The 19326-nt window shown below is 47.1% G+C and overlaps 1 protein-coding gene across 1 annotated transcript; it reads right to left on the bottom strand.

The window, feature by feature from the left end:
• Positions 1-10636: 10636 nt before the first annotated feature.
• On the bottom strand, positions 10637-15087 carry LOC119299419 (WRKY DNA-binding transcription factor 70-like). Its single transcript, XM_037576655.1, has 4 exons — positions 15010-15087; positions 11764-12179; positions 11472-11582; positions 10637-10979 (listed from the first exon to the last, which is right to left on the bottom strand). The coding sequence occupies exons 1-4, from the start codon at positions 15085-15087 to the stop codon at positions 10637-10639; spliced, it is 948 nt and encodes a 315-aa protein (XP_037432552.1).
• Between the last annotated feature and the right edge of the window lie 4239 nt (positions 15088-19326).

Raw genomic sequence — 19326 nt, 5'->3', positions numbered from 1 at the left:
GCATATACATTTTTTTTTCTAAAAAATTATATTTAGTTAACTACTGAACTAAATTTTACTCTAAACTAAACCCTACTGCCCTAATTAACATCTAGTTAAACAAACTCAATTCAAAAACTAAACCCTACTGAACTAAATCTACATTATCTACTACTTAACATCTATTATTACCCTAACTAAAAAACTTCTACTATTAACCCTACTACCCTAGTTAACTAGTACCACCACCACTACTAATTAACATCTACTACTACTAAGAAACATTATCTATGAACCTTACTACTAATTAACATCTACTACCACTACTAAAAAACATGGTAGGAAGAACAGGCAGAGGGAGAGGAGGGGTGGGGGCTTACAGAGAGTGGAGATACGATGGAGGGGAGGTGCTCGGCGACGGAGGCAGGGGCGGCGAGGGCGCGCGGCTCCGTTGGCGGCGACGGAGGCAGTGGCGACGAGGGAGGCAGGGAGGCGAGGAGCAGACGAGGGAAGTAGTGGCAGCGAGGGAGGTAGGGGCGTCGAGGGCACACGGCTCCGGTGGAGTAGGGCCGGCGAGGGAACGACGGCGGCAAGGGAGCAGGGGCGGCGAGGGAGAGGCGGTGATGGAGGAGATCGATGGGGATTGGGGGAAAGGAGTTAGCAAAATTTTGAGCCCGCACAAAGTTAAGTCAAAATAGCAGTAGCGCTGGTGGGCAAAAGCGCTATAGCTAAGTTAGCTATAGCGCTTTCCACGAAAATGCGTTACTGCTATAGGAAGTAGTTATTTATTTTCCTTTTTATTTTCTTTTTATCTAAGAAATGTAGCTATAGCGCGGGCCTATAAAACGCGCTACTCCTACAGTAACTACAATGCTTTGTGGTAACAAGTGCTACTGCTATGCCTTTCTCTTTTATTTTTATTTTCTTTTGTTTATCTTTATATATTTTTTTTTCATTTCTCCTTTTTCTACTTCTTTCATTTTCATTTATTTTTCTATATTTTTTTCATTTTATTTTTCTTTTTTTAGCAGTAGCGCTCTATGCAGGAAACGCGCTACTACAAGGAACTTAGTGGTAGCGTGCTTTTAGCAGCCTCGCTATTACTATTCCTATCCTACCGGCAACAATGTAAGAATTACAGTAGTAACGCTTTTACGTGCAGACGCGCTACTGCTACAACCATAGCTGCAGCGCGCTTTATTGACACGCACTACTACTAAGTAGCAGTAGCGCTCTGTTCTAACCAGCGCTACTGCTATACCCCTGTGTATAAGGTTTTCCCTAGTAATGATGTATTATATGTAACAAAAAGAAATATAAACTATATTTGCATATGTACCCAATGATATGATTTTGATGACATATAACACATTTTCAGTTAGTCAACTGGACGACCTATAACTACGCGCATGTCCTATGCACAGGAGGAAGTAGCTAACTAAATTACTCCCACTATGGCCAGTTTAAGATAGTCATCCCCACCAATTTATTTATCTCAACATGCAAGTATACCAACTCACCATAAAACTATGAATAGGATAAAGCTCACCTCACCATGCAATCATGAATAAGAAAATACTCACCACAAAATTAAAGCATGTATGAAAAATGTTCCCATTCAGTTATACTACTTATGTAAAATAAATATTGTACAAGTATATATAATCAATTATAATAAGTCGTATGTGTTTTAAATTTTTATTCTCATGTCATCAATCTAAATTTTTATGAACCAATTCAGGCAGTAACACATGGGGTATCATCTAGTTTTAGAAAATCTCATCCACATCCATCATTAGGGATGGCAATGAGGACAATCCCCTATGAGGATACCTACAACACCCTCATCCCATCTATTCCCCATCATCCCCATCCCCTTTTACATGACTGGGAATGAAATTTCCCCATACCCATGCCCCACTAGGAACTGGCCCAATTAGGGTCCCCATCCCCATAAACAAATACTCATATACATTGTATGACACCCTATAATCAACATATATACATGGTGTTGTCCTTGTCCTTCTAATGCCGATCTAGGTTGTACTGACTTCTTGGCCATGGTGACAGCTGAGGTGAGGATGTGAGATAGGTTTAAGGTTTCGTTAAGGGCCTTTTTGTTTTGGCAAGTTTGTTTGTCAATATTTTAAGGTTGACAGCAGTGTCACAGTTAAAAACCGGGTCGCCGATGGCTATTGGGTATCGGGAATAGGATATCGTCCCCATCCCTGTTCTACCCTAATGGAATAAATTAGTTTGGTAAATATTCCCATGGGGATGTGTTTCGCTCATCCCCGCCCCTAATATATGAAGTCCCCATGGGTTTGGCGTGTATGGGCCCCGTTGCCATCCCTACCCTCATCAAGCATATGGTGTGATGTCGTTGCCGAAGGTTTCCTGCATTTTTCAGAAGAAAAAAAACACACAAACAAGGCAACTACGGAACCTTGTTTGGTATGTTTTGTTATTTATCTCAACATGCAAGCATTCCACCTCACTATACAACTATGAATAGGATAAGGAACGCTTCAACATGCAATCATGCAGGGGAAAAGACACACCACAACATTCAAGCATGCATGGAAACATGTTTCCCATTCATCAGTTATACGACTTATATTAAATAAATATTGTTACAACTATACATGATCAATCATAATAAGTCATATGTAATTTCATTTTTTTGTTCTCATGTTATCAATCCAAACTTTTATCAACCGATTCCCAGAGCAATGTGTGGGGTATCCTCTAGTTTTAGAAACCCCCCAAATAAGCATATGATGAGATGTAGTTGCTGGAGATTTCTCGCCATTTTCAAAAGAAAACAAGTACACAAACAAGGAAACAGTGGAACCTTGTTGGCTATGTTTCTTTTCCTTCTGTTCGAATCTTCTTTTGTACATATTTTTCTTTCACAGTGGGTCCATCCACCAGTTGTATATTTTATTATTTTGATAAAAGCGTGGCTTGCTATGTTACAAATTAATAATCAACAATAAAGTACTAACGCTTCATTACTTGGATAGAACATCATCTTTAAGTTTCTCTCTCTCTCTCTCTCTCTCTCTCTGCAACTCACAATGCAAACTTTACTCTATATATAGTTCTTTTTCCTCTTTCTCATTTGTGCAAATATTTACCTACTTTGCAGTAAGATTATAGTATGACCTTGCCTTACTATTTTGGATAATAATAATAAATACTAACAGACAGAGTTCAAATCCAAACTCTGCATAACAAGATGCACACATGGCTAGACATCCAAAAACAAGAAAAAAATATGTGTGCCATGATTTCACAAAAGAGTAAGGCCACCTAGGATGCTGGAGTAAACCATGTGTAGACTAAACAGCCGTCTATGCGGGGTAAATACATCCATGGTTCTATGATCCAACTATGTACATATCATCATAAACAACTCTCTGTAAGCAGGCTGATGCAAAATCGACTAGGTACAAGGTCTATGACTACGAAAATGTATATATAACATGCGAAGAAGAAGTCTTTTATTCATAAAAAAAGAATTTCATTTCTCTCACTCTCTGCAACAATTAGTATGCACACAACCTTTGAAAACATTATAAATTTTGTGCTGAGAATATAGCTTCACCTAATCTCAATCTACACATATCCTTTGAAACGTGGATACAAAAAAATTTATCTTGGTTGGTGGAGTAGTTTTGAAAAGTGCTTCCCCAACCATTGTATATTTGAGTACTACAATACTATTGTACCCTCTATCTAGACCATTCAGTTTGCGTCAAGATTTGTGTTGTCCTTATATAGAAATCTATCTTTTTTGTTATTCCAAACAAGAGAACATTTGATCTTAAAGCTTTGAAGATCAAGTATACACAAGTGCCACTATTTGTATAAAATGTTTCCAATTGTTTTGATGATTTTTTTTGTCAAATTTCAAATTTCGGATGAGTTGTATCATCTTTAAAAATTTATGTTGTGCCAAAAAATATGAACACATTTATGCACATCGTAGTACTTGTGTGATATTTATCTGCAAAGTTTCGAGTGCAAATGTTCCTTTTGTTGGGAGAAACAAATAAGAGAAGTTTGCTTGCATGAACTTTGATGTAAAAATGGGCGGTCGAGACAGAAGGTACAGTGGTATGGTATAGTACAATCCCTTCTTTCCCATTTGAGTATTATTCATTCTTCTTCAGTTCGTCCAAACATTCCCTGTCTTTCCCATGGACTTGGAGAAGGAGAGAGCATCTTGCATTTTCAAGTGACTGAGCATGCTTGCATTTTAAAGTTAAAAACGTATTGTTCTAGATCTATTATCTGGACCCAATTTATTTAGGAATTTTTTTTGAACCAATTTATTTAGGAAATATGCCATATGTTGGCAAATTCTAGCCTATCTCTCTCACCTCACCTCGGTCTTTCTCTGAAACTCAGGTGGCAGGAAGAACAGGGAGGTTTTGCGCCGCGTGAACTTGCGACTTTTCTGATTTTCATTCCTCTCTACTTATTCAGAGTACAGCAACAGAAACGGGGTCGTGGCCCCCTAACTACGCGCCACCACATATCGTGATGCTCGTGCCATCCCACGAGCGATCGGTGAGGGCGCCAGAAACGCTCCACGCGCTAAATGACTCGAGCTAAACTCGCTAACAGAAACCTGAAGCTACTGACGAAACTGAAGAAAAGACTAAAACTGACGAAACTGAAAACCAAAAACACTAGCTACTGCAGACTTGGGTTTATTCAACAATCACCTCCTAAATCCTAGTCTGCTTACTTTATTTTCTTCATTCCAATCTTCTCTCTCAGCTGGATGAACCTGACCCGTCCCAGGGGCTTCATCAGAATGTCAGCCAACTGATCTTCAGTTCGGATGTAATCAACTGTCATCCTTCCATCCTCCACACATTCCCTGATGAAATGATACCGCACATCTATGTGCTTACTTCTGTCGTGGAGAACCGGATTCTTGCAGAGAGCTATGGTAGATTTGTTGTCCACCAGAAGCAGTGGCACCTGAAGTTCTTCACCTGTGATTTCTGCAAGCAGACGCGCCACCCACACGCCCTGACATGCGGCCGTTGTGGCTGCAATGAACTCAGCTTCACATGATGAAAGGGCCACCACTTTCTGTTTCTACGACAGCCAGCTGACAGGGCTATCACCGAGGAAAAAGACTCCCCCGGACGTGCTCTTGCGATCATCGATGTCGCCCGCCATGTCGCTGTCGCTGTACCCGACGAGCCTGGCTCCGTTGGCTCGCCGGCGAGGAAAATGACACCCCAGATCACGAGTGTCGCCCACGTACCTGACGATGTGCTGAACAGCAGTCAAGTGCTCGACCATGGGCGCTTCCATGAAACGGCTCACGTAGCTCACCGCGAAGGTGATATCTGGCCGGGAGTGGGTGAGGTAGCGCAACGTCCCCACCATGCTCCTGTACTCCGTAGCGTCCGTCGAAGCTGCTGTGCTTGCCTTGCTCAGCTTCAGACGCGCTTCCATGGGTGTCTGACGTGCATTACACCCCATCAGCCCCGCCTTCTCAATGATCTTGTCAGCGTACGCGCTCTGCGCAATGGTCACACCATCCACATCCTGGCGCACTTCAATGCCCAGGTAGTAGGAGAGCAACCCGAGATCGCTCATCCTAAGCTTGCCCTTCATCGCCGTCTTGAAATTGTCGATCTCCGTGGCGTCGGCCCCGGTGATCACCAGGTCATCCACGTACACCCCCAGAAGAAGGAGCTCGCGGCCTGACCCGCGTGCGTAGACGGCGTGCTCGGAGTTGCAGCGACGGAAACCCATGTCAATGAGCGTGGCGTCAAGCTTGGCATTCCAAGCGCGAGGTGCCTGGTGGAGACCATACAACGCCTTGTGCAGCTTCAGTACCTTGCGCCTGTGGTCGTCGATGACGAAACCCGGCGGCTGCTCGACGTAGACCTCCTCCTTCAGCTCGCCATTGAGGAAAGCCGATTTGACATCCATGTGATGGGTCGGCCATCCCTCGTGCGCTGCGAGTGCTAGCAGAAGGCGCACGGACTCCAGTCGAGCTACTGGGGAAAAAACCTCGTCGAAGTCGATCCCAGGCTTCTGCACAAATCCCTTGGTGACGAGGCGAGCTTTGTACTTGACGATTTCTCCGGCCGAGTCCTTCTTGACGCGGAACACCCACTTTACCCCGATGGCCTGGTGTCCAGCGGGCAGATCAGTGAGCTCCCACGTGTTGTTTTCCTTGATCGAGTTTACCTCCTCGATCATCGCTCTGCGCCAGCTTGGATCGAGCTCCGCTTCTCTGAATGTACTTGGTTCTTCAGCAGAGGCGATCAGCAGTTTTTCGTCTGGTTGGACGGCGCCATAGTGGAGCCCGAGAACGTCAGACACACGGCGAAAGCAATGAGCTACGCGTGCGTCGTCATCGGCGTCCAGCACTGGGCTCCCGGAGGGTGGTGTCACGAACTCCAAACCCCCTGGAGTGGCGGCTGCAGCAGGGGTTTGTGGTGCCTCAGTCGCCGATTCCGGGCTGCTGACAGACACGGCCGTGTCCGGACTACTGACAGGTGCGGGCGTGTTCACTTCAGAGCATGATCTCGCCGCTGCAAGTTTCCGCGGAGCCGGCGGTGTCTGAGGTTCTGCTTCTTCTTCTCCGCCACTCTGAGCCATCTGCACCTTGTAAGCTGGATAAGGTACAGTGAACGACTCACCCACTGTTGCCGGAGTGCCATGAGAGGAGTCCTCCCAGTTTCATCATGCTGACTCGTCGAAGACAGCATCCCGCATGATCTGGACACGCTTGGTCGCCGGGTTGTAGGCGCGGTACGCTTTGCCGCCCTCTTCATACCCGACGAAAACCATCGGAGTGGAGCGGTCCTCGAGTTTGCTCTGGTGCGGTTTCACCGTCTTGACATGAACCACGCACCCAAAGGTGCGCAGGAAGTGCACCGGAGGTCGATCACCGTGCCACGCCTCGTACGGGGTCATGCCGACCACGGAGCGCGTCGGCGACCTATTCAGGATGAACATGGCAGTGGTGACTGCCTCCCCCCAGAACTCTCCTGGCATGGACGTGGGCTTCATCATGCTCCTGGCCATGGCCACCACCGTCTGGTTACGGCGCTCCACAACGCCGTTTTCCTGAGGAGAGTACGGCGCCGTGAGCTGCCGCTGCACCCCTCGGTCTGCACAGTAGTCGCTGAAGTCGACGGAGGTGAACTCGCCGCCGCGGTCCGTCCGCAGTGCGCACAGCCTGCGCCCTGTCTCTGTCTCCACGCGCGCCTGGAACCGCGCGATCGCCCCCGCGGCCTCGTCCTTGGACCGAAGCACTGACAGCCACATGTACCTGGACATGTCGTCGACGAGGAGGAGGAAGTAGCGCCGCCCACCAGCCGTGGCGGGCGTGATGGGCCCGCAAAGATCGCCGTGCACCAGCTCCAGGATCTGCTCCGCTCTATAGTTCGCCTCTGCGGGAAACGAGGCACGCCTCTGCTTGCCGGCGAGGCACCCGTTACACACCTGGTCGACGTGGTCAATGGAGGGCAGCACGCACACCAGTCCTTGCTGGGCGAGCTTGCGGAGCGCCTGGAAGTTGAGGTGGCCGTATCTTGCATGCCACTTCCACGCCTCGTCCGTCGCGCACCGTGCGGCCAGACAGACGGGGCGCGCGAGCTGGAGCGCGTATGGGTACAGCCGGTTGCCGGCGCGCTGCACCTTTGCCATGATTCGACGCTGCTGGTCGTAGAGGGTGAAGACGCCGTGCTCTATATCCGACCGGCACCTGGTTTGGTCGAGTTGCCCGATGCTGATGATGTTGCTCTTCAGCCGCGGGATGAAGTAGACACCGCTCAGGACGCGGTGGCCGCTGGCGTGGTCGGTGAAGAGCACACTTCCGCGCCCTCGAATGTCGACGACCGATCCGTCCCCGAACTTGACGGTGCCGGTGACGTGACGGTCGAGCTCACTGAACGAGGCTTCCTCGCCGGACATATGGTTGCTGGCCCCTGTGTCCAGGTACCAGACGCCGGAGTGAGCGTCCGTGGCCAGGCCCAGATGAGCTTCCACGTGCTCTTCGACCAGGTCGACGTGTCCGTCGCAATCGCTTGGAATCGCGGACAGATCACACACCTGCGCCATGAGGAGGTGCGTGGGATCGGCGTCGTCCCCGCCGTGCCCTTGGGCGAGAAGGGCCTTCGCCTCCTCGTCACGCTTCTTCTTCCTGCAGTCACGGGCCCAGTGGCCGCTGATGCCGCAGTAGCGACACCTGTCGCGATCGTCGTCGTTGCCGGTGCCACCGGCATTTCCTCTACCAGCACCCCCGTTCTGGCCACGTCCGCCGCCACCGCCGCGGCGCCCACGGCCTCTTCCACGCCGGCCTCGAGACGAGCCGGAGCCTGAGCCACCAGCGTGAGAATCGCCGTTCTTGAGACGGGCGTTCCACTCCTCTTCAGTGAGAAGCAGGCGCCCCACGCTATCAGTGGTCTGCTGCAGCTCATGGCGTTCCTCCGCCGCTTTCAATCTCCCAGTCAGCTCCTCGACAGAGAGCTGATCGAGATCGACCAGAGTTTCGATCGAGAGAGCGATCTGCGAAAACTGTTGGGGGACTACTGACAGAAATTTTCTCACAACTCGTTTTTCAAGGATGTTCTCACCGAGCTGTGCCATCTGCCCCACCATCGCGGTGAGACGCATTGCGAAGTCGTCCACCGACTCGCCGTCGGCGAACTTGATGTCGCCGTACTGCCTGGTGAGCGTCGCGAGTTTTGCCTCCCGCACCCGCGCCACACCAAGCCGCATCGTCTTCAGAGAGTCCCACGCCTCCTTCGCCGTCGCCTTGGCGGCGAGCGTGGGTCCCATCTCCGGCGGCACGCCGCGCAGGATCGCCTCGAGCGCCAAACGATCCTTGCTGCGCTCGGCGGTGCCCGTCTGGACGGCGTCCCAGAGATACCGTCCCTCCATCATGACCTGCATCAGGACAGCCCAGTCGGTGTAGTTGGATCGGGTCAGCTGCGGCCACGCCGCACCGCCGATGTCGCGCGCCATCCACGCTGTGGATCTCTCGGCCACGGCAAGCTCGTTGCCGTCGGAGACCCGTGCCCGCGGAGTGGCCGGCGACTTGCCGCCACCGGAGTCGTCTGGACCTGCCATCTCCAAGACCAGAACAGGGCTCTGATGCCAATTGTTGGCAAATTCTAGCCTATCTCTCTCACCTCACCTCGGTCTTTCTCTGAAACTCAGGTGGCAGGAAGAACAGGGAGGTTTTGCGCCGCGTGAACTTGCGACTTTTCTGATTTTCATTCCTCTCTACTTATTCAGAGCACAGCAACAGAAACGGGGTCGTGGCCCCCTAACTACGCGCCACCACAGATCGTGATGCTCGTGCCATCCCACGAGCGATCGGTGAGGGCGCCAGAAACGCTCCACGTGCTAACTACTGACGAAACTGAAGAAAAGACTGAAACTGACGAAACTGAAAACCAAAAACACTAGCTACTGCAGGCATGGGTTTATTCAACACCATAGACAAAAGGCATAACTCGATCTATTGGTACTTCTTTTATTGCGACAATTCCCATGGGAACTAGGAAAACCCCAATGTTCCAAATAGAGAGTTGAATCTGGTCAATATGTAGAAGACACGAATCGGCGAAGTCGACAAATGAATATCTAGAGACCATGGAAAAACTTCAAATAAAATAAATGCCAATTTAATTGGAAGCAGGTTTAGTTTAATAAAGGAGTTTATCAAACCATAGGTTCCCTTCTTATTGAACCTTTGATTATAGGCATGTTGAGTAAGATATTTGCTAGCATTGCAAATTCGCAATCAATATTCATCAAGAACTTGGCATAACTTAGATGGTTAGCTTTCCTGTGGTGAAACCAACGTCCTAGACATGGCAGGGATGCTCGCATTATTATTTTTTGAAACAAGGCAAAAGGCTTGCCATTTTTATTGAATAAGAAGAAGGTTTAAGAGTCTTGGCCAAAAGACCAGATTACAAGCATCACTCTCGCGGCATTATATTGCACAAATATTTCGCCCCGGCAAGGCACCACAGCGAAGCTTCCGCTTTGACGCGAGTCACAAGCACCCCGACCGGAATTGCCGTGCTGCGGAACACACGTGCATTTCGCTCTTTCCAAATTTCTCAAGAGATAAGAAGCATAAGGGAAAGAAGTGCCCTTCGAGATTGTGACCTCCCGGAAGCTATGTTGCGCCACCACTCCTTGACGGAAACCATGCCTCTCCAATCCGTAGGATGGACATCGTGTAAACCTAGCCATGTTTTGGTCATTCCCCAAACTCTAACCGTGTAACGACATTGGCCTAGCCATGTTTTGATCATTCCCCAAACTTTTGGGATGCTCGCATTATTAACTGTATTTATTTCAGGCTTTGTGATAATATTTTTTTTACCCATATGACATGCCCGTCGACTATAAGGTGATTGTGGCTACTTCGTCAATCTCAAGAGATGTCGGCTCGGTCTCTCGGAGATGCTCATAAATACAGCTTTCATGTGTGCATTCATAGGGTTGTGTATGCATGCGTGTTGTAAACGTATGTGTCGGTACTGTGTTTCTAAAGAATCATTCATCAAGAACCATTGAAATAATTTACCATCCAATTTGAGCACTCACCCAAACATGCTTAAGTTAAACAAATATGTCTACTAACTGGCTAGCATACGATCTCCCAATTCAGCTGAGAATTGTTGAACACCTCTAGCAGAGCCGGCACATCTAATTCCATGTCGAACTCTGAAATTCCTGCCGTTACTCGCTCTGTTTCACCCCTCCGAAGATCTATATCTACAAGATTGGGCAGATGATCGATAATGTTGTTACTGATGTTGTCGCCGGCCTTGCATGTGTGATCACCGTAGTACACGACAGTGTACTTTGCACCCTGATCCTCACCAGCGTCTGCGGAATAAATAGAACCGCCGCCATCTTGATCTTGTTGCTGAACTGTCTTAGTTGCTGAGCAGTTCCGTTCTGTGTAGGTGCATCTGTAGTAGCTCCTGTTTAATCACAAGTTTAATCTTAGCGCATGATTGGTTGTCCATAATCAGCTATACTCTTCTGCTAACGAAAGATGTACTCCCTCCGGCCACGAATAAGTATACATCTAGGTTTTCTCCTAAGTTAAAGTTTTAAAACTTTGACCTAGCGCATGATTGGTTGTCCATAACCAGCTATACTCTTCTGCTAACGAAAGATGTACTCCCTCCGTCCACGAATAAGTGTACATCTAGGTTTTCTCCTAAGTCAAAATTTTAAAACTTTGACCAATTTTATAGGAAAAAGTAGTAGCATTTAAGGCACCAAATTAGTATCGCTAGATTGGTTTTGAAATGTACTTTCATAATGTATCAATTAGATGTCATACATGCTATTATTCTTTTCTATAAAGTTGGTCAAAATTTTAAAATTTTGACTTAAAACAAAAGCTAGATATACATTTATTCGTGGACGAAGAGAGTATGTGTGTTTTGTTTAGTGTAATTAGTTACCTAGCATGTTGCCTTCCGTTGATGTTCTTCTGCCCATATTTTCTCCACTGGTGACCATCATAATGCGGAACATTGGTCACGAGTGATCTTGATCGCTTGCCGTCGTTCCTCCTACAAGATGTGAGGTATTTGTTTAGAAGTGATCTTGATCATGCGAATTGAAGATATATAACATGTCCCAATTGAATTTAGAATCGATTAGCCTGATCGACGATCTACTATTGTGTGCATGCACGAGCCATGAGATTAACTGGAAACGATGAATATCCATGCATATCACATATACACGCACCTTCTCTTTCGACCAACGATGCAGCTAGGCTTCGCCTGTTCGTCCATCTTGTCATCGATAGCAGCAGCAGCAGCAACAGCAGCAGTACTAGGACTTTTCTTCCTCACTAAGGACTTGTCGTCGATGAGCTCGATGGTCGCTCCACTTCCAGCAGTGAAGAGCTTAGATACGACGCTGGTGCTGCAGCCGATCACGTCGTCGAAGAGCTGGGCGGCGAGCTCGGCCGACCCGCTATCCACGTTGTGGAGTTGTGGAAGGATGAGCGCTCGGAGCTGCGTCACGAGCTCCTGCTCCCGACGCAGCAGCGCTTCGATCTCTGCCAGGCCATGGTCGCAGTTCTTGCTGTGATCCATATGTTTTGCCTTTGCGTTTTCTAGGGTAGTGAGGGTGTCAGGCTGCTTGCAAGCTCTTGATAGCTATATATGGGAGAGAAACACCAGCGGAATATATCGGTCGATTTGTACCTTCTGTGTATTTGATGTGTACCTTTGAGTTTAAACTGTAAAGAACAAGTGAGGAGTCCGTTTCACAGTGTGAGTGCATGGCATGTTGGCAACGCGTTAGTGAGACTGGGTGAGCACGAGGGGGTGGAGTGAGACTTTTGACCAGGGCGAGGGTTTGTGGCTAGCTACGTACGAATATTTTCTTCTGATGGCAAGAATAAAGAAAGAGCTGGAAAATTGGACCAGAGACCCATCATGTTGACATAGAGCTAGAAGGGGTGTGTCTATGGTTAGCGTACAAAATTGCCAGATACATGCATCTTTGTTGTCCTACCTGGCTACCTCTATGCATGGATTGTTAATTTGTGACTGAAGCTAACACCGCATGGGGAAATTCAACCTGGCACGTTGTAGTAGATACTGAGCTTAATGGTAGTCAACATGCTAGTCAATTAAGGAGCATGCATGGACGGAATTGCAGAATTTGGCAGCTTCGACGTACTCGTCTGCGGCACCGAGATCAGTATTTTTCATGGACTATTATGTGTCTATAATGACTTCATCAATCTTAAGATGTTGTGTCGGTTCAATAACTAGAGGTGCTCATATAGATAAATGTGCATGCGTGCATTTATAGATGAGTGTATGTGCGTGTATGATGAGCATCTATGATTGTACTGTGTTAGAAAAGACACGTGACACTTCTATGGTACTGAGGACGGACTCTCAAGTAGATTGTTAGAATAAAACGCTAATGCAAGATCAAAGACAACACACCGAGACACGATATTTGTTAACGAGGTTCATCGATATGGCTACATCCACAGGGCATGACTAGGGGCGCTCCTTCCCAAGATACCGCAACACCGGCCGCTCGGGCGTCGGCACAAAAGCCGTCGGCTCCCCCGCGTACCTGTTGCTATCAAATCGTCATGGGTTACAACGTGTGGTGTTCTTCCGTACATAAGAGGCCTAGGATACAACGTATGCGACTCCTACACGACTCGTACCTAACCGCACCAATTACAACTCCAAGTCCACGTAACCCCTTACGTATATAATATTCGACACAAATATAACAAACTCCACATTGACGAATATTCTCCACCACCTAGAAGTCACCCATACTCGAACCTCAATGTACTCCGGACTTGGGTTGTCTTCTTTGTAGCTCACTGAGAGCTACCCGACGGGTTAGACCCGCCGCCACCGTGGGACTCCATTGCTACTCCTGCAGCTTCAGTCACCATGGCTCCACCTGCAATAGAGTTCCCTTGCAACTTGTAAAGATGTGAAGCCGTTCTTTCTCCTATCATCGCAGTCACCCCATCCTTCATGATTTTCATGGTTTTCTTATCCCGATCACAGCAGAATTCCATACCACTATCATGAAGAACACCAAGCGAAATTAGATTTCTCCTTGGCCCTGGCACATGCCTGACTCCCCGAAGCATCCGCTCAACTCCGTCAAACATGTTGATTTGGATGTCACCTACTCCAGCAACACGATGACCTGTGTCATCGCCCATATAGGCTAAACCAAACTCACCAGACTTGTACGAAGAGAACCAAGAAATGTACTGGAGCCAAGAACCACCGGAGGGGGGACCCTGGGTGAGCACAACCCACTAGGGAGCCCCCCCTCCTAGCGCGCCCAGGTGGGTTGTGCCCACCTGGTGGCCCCGCAGACCCTGATTCCAACCCTATAAAATCCTATTTTTTGAGAAAAAATCGGAAAGAAAGAATTATCGTGTTTCATGAGACGGAGCCGCCGCCTCCTGTTCTTCATCGGGAGGCCAGATCTGGAGTCCGTTTGGGATTCCGGAGAGGGGGATCTTTGATCTTCGTCATCACCAACCCTTCTCCCTCGCCAATTCCATGATGCTCCCCACTGGGAGTGAGTAATTCCTTCGTAGGCTCGCTGGTCGGTGAGGAGTTGGGTGAGATTCATCATGTAATCGAGTTAGTTTTGTTAGGGATTGATCCCTAGTATCCATTATGTTCTGTGATTGATGTTGCTATGACTTTGCCATGCTTAATGCTTGTCACTTTGGGCCCGGGTGCCATGATTTCAGATATGAACCATTTATGTTATCACCATATCTATGTTCTAGATCTGATCTTGCAAGTTATGATCACCTATTACGTGTTATTATCCGTAAACCCCGGAGTGATAGAAGTCGGGATACTTTCAGGTGATGACCATAGTTTGAGGAGTTCATGTATTCACTATGTGTTAATACTTTGTTCCGGTTCGCTATTAAAAGGAGGCCTTAATATCTCGTAGTTTTCAATTGAACCCTGCTGCCACGGGAGGGTAGGACAAAAGATGTCATGCAAGTTCTTTCCATAGGCACGTATGACTATTTACGAAATACATGCCTACATTATATTTATGAACTGGAGCTAGTGTCGTATCGCCCTAGGTTATGACTGTTATATGATGAATATCATCCAACGAATCCACCGATCCAATGCCTATGAATTTCTCTTACAGTGTTCTTGCTAAGTTATTACTATTGTTGTTTCTGTTACACTTGCTACAAAATCATAGATATCACTGTTACTGTTGCTATTGCCATTGCTACTACTATCAAAATTATCATATTACTTTGTTACTGATCACTTTGCTTCAGATAATTAATCTCCATGTGTGGTTGAATTGACAACTCAGCTGCTAATACGTGCAAATATTCTTTGGCTCCCCTTGTGTCGAATCAATAAATTTGGGTTGAATACTCTACCCTCGAAAACTGTTGCGATCCCCTATACTTGTGGGTTATTAGCTCTCTGTTGCCCTTGCCATCAGGTCATCAGGCGACAGTGTAGTCGGGTGGACCACGTCCTCGCCCGTGTCCAGGTGCAACTCGGCCATACTCATCGCATCGCTAACGTCTTCGCTTGCATCTTGCTGGTCGGTTTGCTCCCTCTACACCTCCCGTGCCTCAGAACAGATGACGTCCAGGCTCGGCGTGACGTAGGTCGTAGGCAAAACCACCATGCCCACATCACCGCCCGGCGCACTGCCCGGTGGGCCACCCGCCTCATGCCGGCGAAACGCTGTGGCTCCGGGTTGCAAACAGAGGCTTCCCGGCATTGTGCCGGCCTGCGCATGCTCTGCCAGAGCTTTTTGCGCACACCACCATGCTTGGCGCAACGATGGCTGGAGCCACCATCATCGCCCACGTCGTCACTTCGTCGGCCAGCGCCGTTGTGTCACGACGCCTCCAAACCAACACAGCACGCCCCATCGGCGCCATCTCTAGTTCCAACACTACTAGGAAAAGGCCTACTAATGGCGCACCGGTTTTGCCTACTAATGGCGCATCACCGGTGCGCCATTAGTAGCACGCCACTAGTAATTTTTACTAATGGTGCACCACTGGTGCGCCATTAGTATCTGGTATACTAATGGCGCACCATCCAGTAAACAGGCAGTGCGCCATTAGTTTTGCTCACGGTGCGCCACTAGTGTTTGCTATACTAATGGCGCACCACATGGTAGTGCGCCATTAGTAACAATTTTTTTAATTTTTTTCTTAATATCAGGTCACTATTTCATCTATGAGATATCCAACACATATATATACAACAAGCATCATATAACAATCATAGCCAACACACAAGTTCCATCATATATACATACATAGCCAACACATAGTTCCATCGTTACATATTACAAAAGTTTCACATTGTTCATCCAACACCGTTATCCATCAATTCACAAAAGTTTCACATTGATACAAAATAAAAACACAAATGGAAAAGAAGCACTCCATCCACGCAAGCTTCCCTGAATTAAATCAAATCTACAAAATGATAAACAAGAAGTTAGAAGAAGAAAAAGAAGAAGACTAGAAGAATACTAGAAGAAGAAGAACACTAGAAGAAGAATAAGAAGAATTTTGGAAAAGAAGAAGAATAAGAAGAAGACTATAAGCTTATTATGTAAACTTGATCATTTTGTGCTAACATAAGTTATTTTGGAGCTAACCTATAGGAAACTAAGCATATAAGCTCTAAGTTAGTATATTAGAGCCAACTTAGGTAAAATGAAGCTAACCTATGTCATTTTGGAAAAGAAGAAGAATAAGAAAAAGACTATAAGCTTATTATGTAAACTTGATCATTTTGTGCTAACATAAGTTATTTTGGAGCTAACCTATAGGAACTAAGCATATAAGCTCTAAGTTAGCATATTAGAGCCAACTTAGGTAAAATGAAGCTAACCTATAGGAAACTAAGCATATTAGAGATAACATAGGTAACTAAGTATATATATATATATATAGTATATATATATATATATATATATATATATATATATATATCATTTTGGAGATTTGACATACCTGAGAAAGTTCAGTTCTCATGCATTGTTCTTCTCCTTCTCCTTCCTCAGCCTGATGCGCCAAGAGCGGCGAGGCGGTGGAGGCGGTGGAGGCAGTGGGATGTAGTCTTCTACCTCAATTGGCGTGGTCATGTCGCCCAGCTGTGGGATCGCCGGCGCCACCACCGGTGTGTGGTCATTGTCAGGCACCACCACCATCGCGAGGCCACCTTCAGGCACGACCATCGCTTGGTCATCCTCAGCCACCTCCATCTCTTGCCCATGGTCAGCCACCACCATCTCTTGCCCATGGTCAGCCACCACCATCTCTTTCCCTTGGTCAGACACCACCAGCGCTAGGTCATCCTCAGCCTGATGCCCATCGTCATCCTGTAGCTCCTCATCCCCACTCTGCTCCTCTTCTCCCGCACTCCAGTCCGGATCATCCTTCTTGTTGTCTATGCTGCTGCCAGAATTGCTGCTGCTTTCGCTACAGCCAGAATCGCTGCTGCTGCTCCCATTACCTGTCCAAATGCAACAATGACCGTTAACAATCGATGTGAGACAAAGCCAAATGTAGAGGAATAAGAAGAGGCAGAACGTATCGGCATCATAATCTTCAGCGTAGCGCATGCGACACATAGTCGCGTTGAACACCTTCACGATGAGCATGGTGGCGTCGTCATCGTACCTGAAGAGAAGGAAGTATCCCAGCCGCAGGTCGTAGGCACGGTAGAACTTCTCCCACCCACGAGACAAGTATATGTGGCCCTCCTTGATCACCAACTCCACATCCCACAGCCTGCGAAACCCGCTGTCGGCCTGTCACAGCTTCACATTATTTGGCGGATTTTCACCCATCAGCATGTTCATAAAACTGTCAGGCAGCCTCTGCAGTTTGGGACAATGAGTGTTGTAGCAAACAACAGATATCATAATGAGATGGGTGAAGGGGAGATCTCTCGTTTTATATACCTGCGTCATGGATGATACTGAAGTCCCAAGTATGATAGTGAAGAACTCGGAAGCATCCAACTCGTACTGCGGTGTCGCAGAGCGGCGGTGGCTGCTTCCCGCCATCTCTGATAAGCAGCAGAAGAGACCAATTAGTACCCTTACAACAGATCATAAAACATGCATGATAACAGGCATCACAAGTAATTCAGAGGCATCACAAGTAATTCAGAAATTGTGAAACAAGCCATTCAATGTACGAACTTGAAAGAACTACTAAGGCTTCTGCGACAGTTCAGAAAAGTAATGATCAATTCTCTCTATTTCTGCTTCTAGTTCACATAGTTTGATAACTTGGATGCACAAAGGCTATTGGTGCAGTATCATAAGGTTCCATATCATGTAGAAGAAAAAAAGATAGGTGACAATAGCAAGCACACATCTGAGCAGACATTAGCAATATATGACAGAAATGTACATGCTGATTAACAAGCTTGGGCTTAGCAGTAATATTCTGAGAAAATATTTTCTTGAAGCCTGAACATTAGATGGAGAACTTCTATTGACTACATTAGATGGAGAACTACTCAAGCGGTGCAAGCAAGCAAAATTGCCAAGCTAGTGCACCAAGTCCAAATTCAGTTAAAGCGAGCTCTTCCTACTGCAAGGATATTGAGCTTTCGAATTGTAGAGAATTTGTTGCTTTCACTTGCCATAATCTACTCCAGCTAGTTGCTGCAAGTGGGTGCAATTACAAATTGCATGGCTACAGAAAATATGAGGACGAGCAAGTGGGTGCAATTATAAAGTCACTTACCATAACAAGCAAGCACATCAAAATCTGAACCAGTATCTGAGCTAGTACTCCAAACTGTAAATGTGCTCCTACTAAAAAAACAGGACATTGTGCCTGTCAAATATGCAGTTCTCCTTATCAACCTACCTAGCAGTAACAAAACCAAAAAAACTCATGCGGCACCTACATGAGTAGCAGGAGTATTTCTGAATTGTGATGCTAGGTTATTAATTTCTTACAGAGTGCACCATTTAAAGGCATTGATGTGATTATTTCTCTGCAATTGTGTATCCTAAACTATCAAGGTTATATTTAAAGGCATTTACAGGTTGCACCATTTAAAGGCATTAATTATGTATCCTAAACTAGCAAGCTGTTAACATGTCACTTGATAAAACATGGAGAAAACTACCTAAAGCGATGCAAAGCCTGCTTTGAAGAACGATTTAGAGAATAATAAGAAGCCACACAAAGCTAACAGCAGCAAATTAGCACCAGGCAGAAGCAAAAGGGAACGAATTACTACTACCCTTTACACTAGCACTGACCCTTCACAGTAGCAAAAGATGTCTACATACTCGCACCATTCGTCCATCCATCTAGCAAGCAACTAGCACAATTCAACCAACCATCAAGCAAACCATCTACTACCTAACATCAACACACATCCATCTATCCAACATCCATTGATCCATGTAAATAGCAGCATGGACAAGAGAGGAACAGAGAACAGAGAGATGAACAAGGAACATGGAGGTGAGTAAGGAAGATGGGCTCACCACGGGCAGCGCGTCGAAGGAGAGCAGCCGCCGGCCACGCATAGGGAGAGACGGCGGGAGATGGCGACGATGGTCACGGCACCGTCCTTGATTCGCCGGCTGCTGCTGGGGAGACCGGAGGCAGAGGACGGCAGGGGCCGGTGGGGTGGGCGCGTGCGTCGGGGCCGAGGTCGCCGGCTGCTGCAGGGGTCGGAAGAGGCACTCGCTTGTCCGAGGTGGAGGAGAGGAGCGGGCGGCGAGGCGAGGAACCCTAGCGCGAGG

The sequence above is a fragment of the Triticum dicoccoides genome, chromosome 5A (genome assembly GCF_002162155.2).
Source record: "Triticum dicoccoides isolate Atlit2015 ecotype Zavitan chromosome 5A, WEW_v2.0, whole genome shotgun sequence".
Taxonomy (NCBI): Eukaryota; Viridiplantae; Streptophyta; class Magnoliopsida; order Poales; family Poaceae; genus Triticum; species Triticum dicoccoides.
The sequence above is the reverse complement of the archived record's forward strand: the minus strand, read 5'-3'. Positions and strand labels throughout refer to the sequence as shown.

Coding starts and splice junctions, on each gene's coding strand:
- LOC119299419 (XM_037576655.1), bottom strand. CDS start 15,087: ATGAGTATGGCCGAGTTGCACCTGGACACGGGCGAGGACGTGGTCCAC. Junction 12,180..15,009: donor TGTCGCCTGATGACCTGATG/GCAAGGGCAACA, acceptor TCCCATATATAG/CTATCAAGAGCTTGCAAGCA. Junction 11,583..11,763: donor ATCGTTGGTCGAAAGAGAAG/GTGCGTGTATAT, acceptor CACATCTTGTAG/GAGGAACGACGGCAAGCGAT.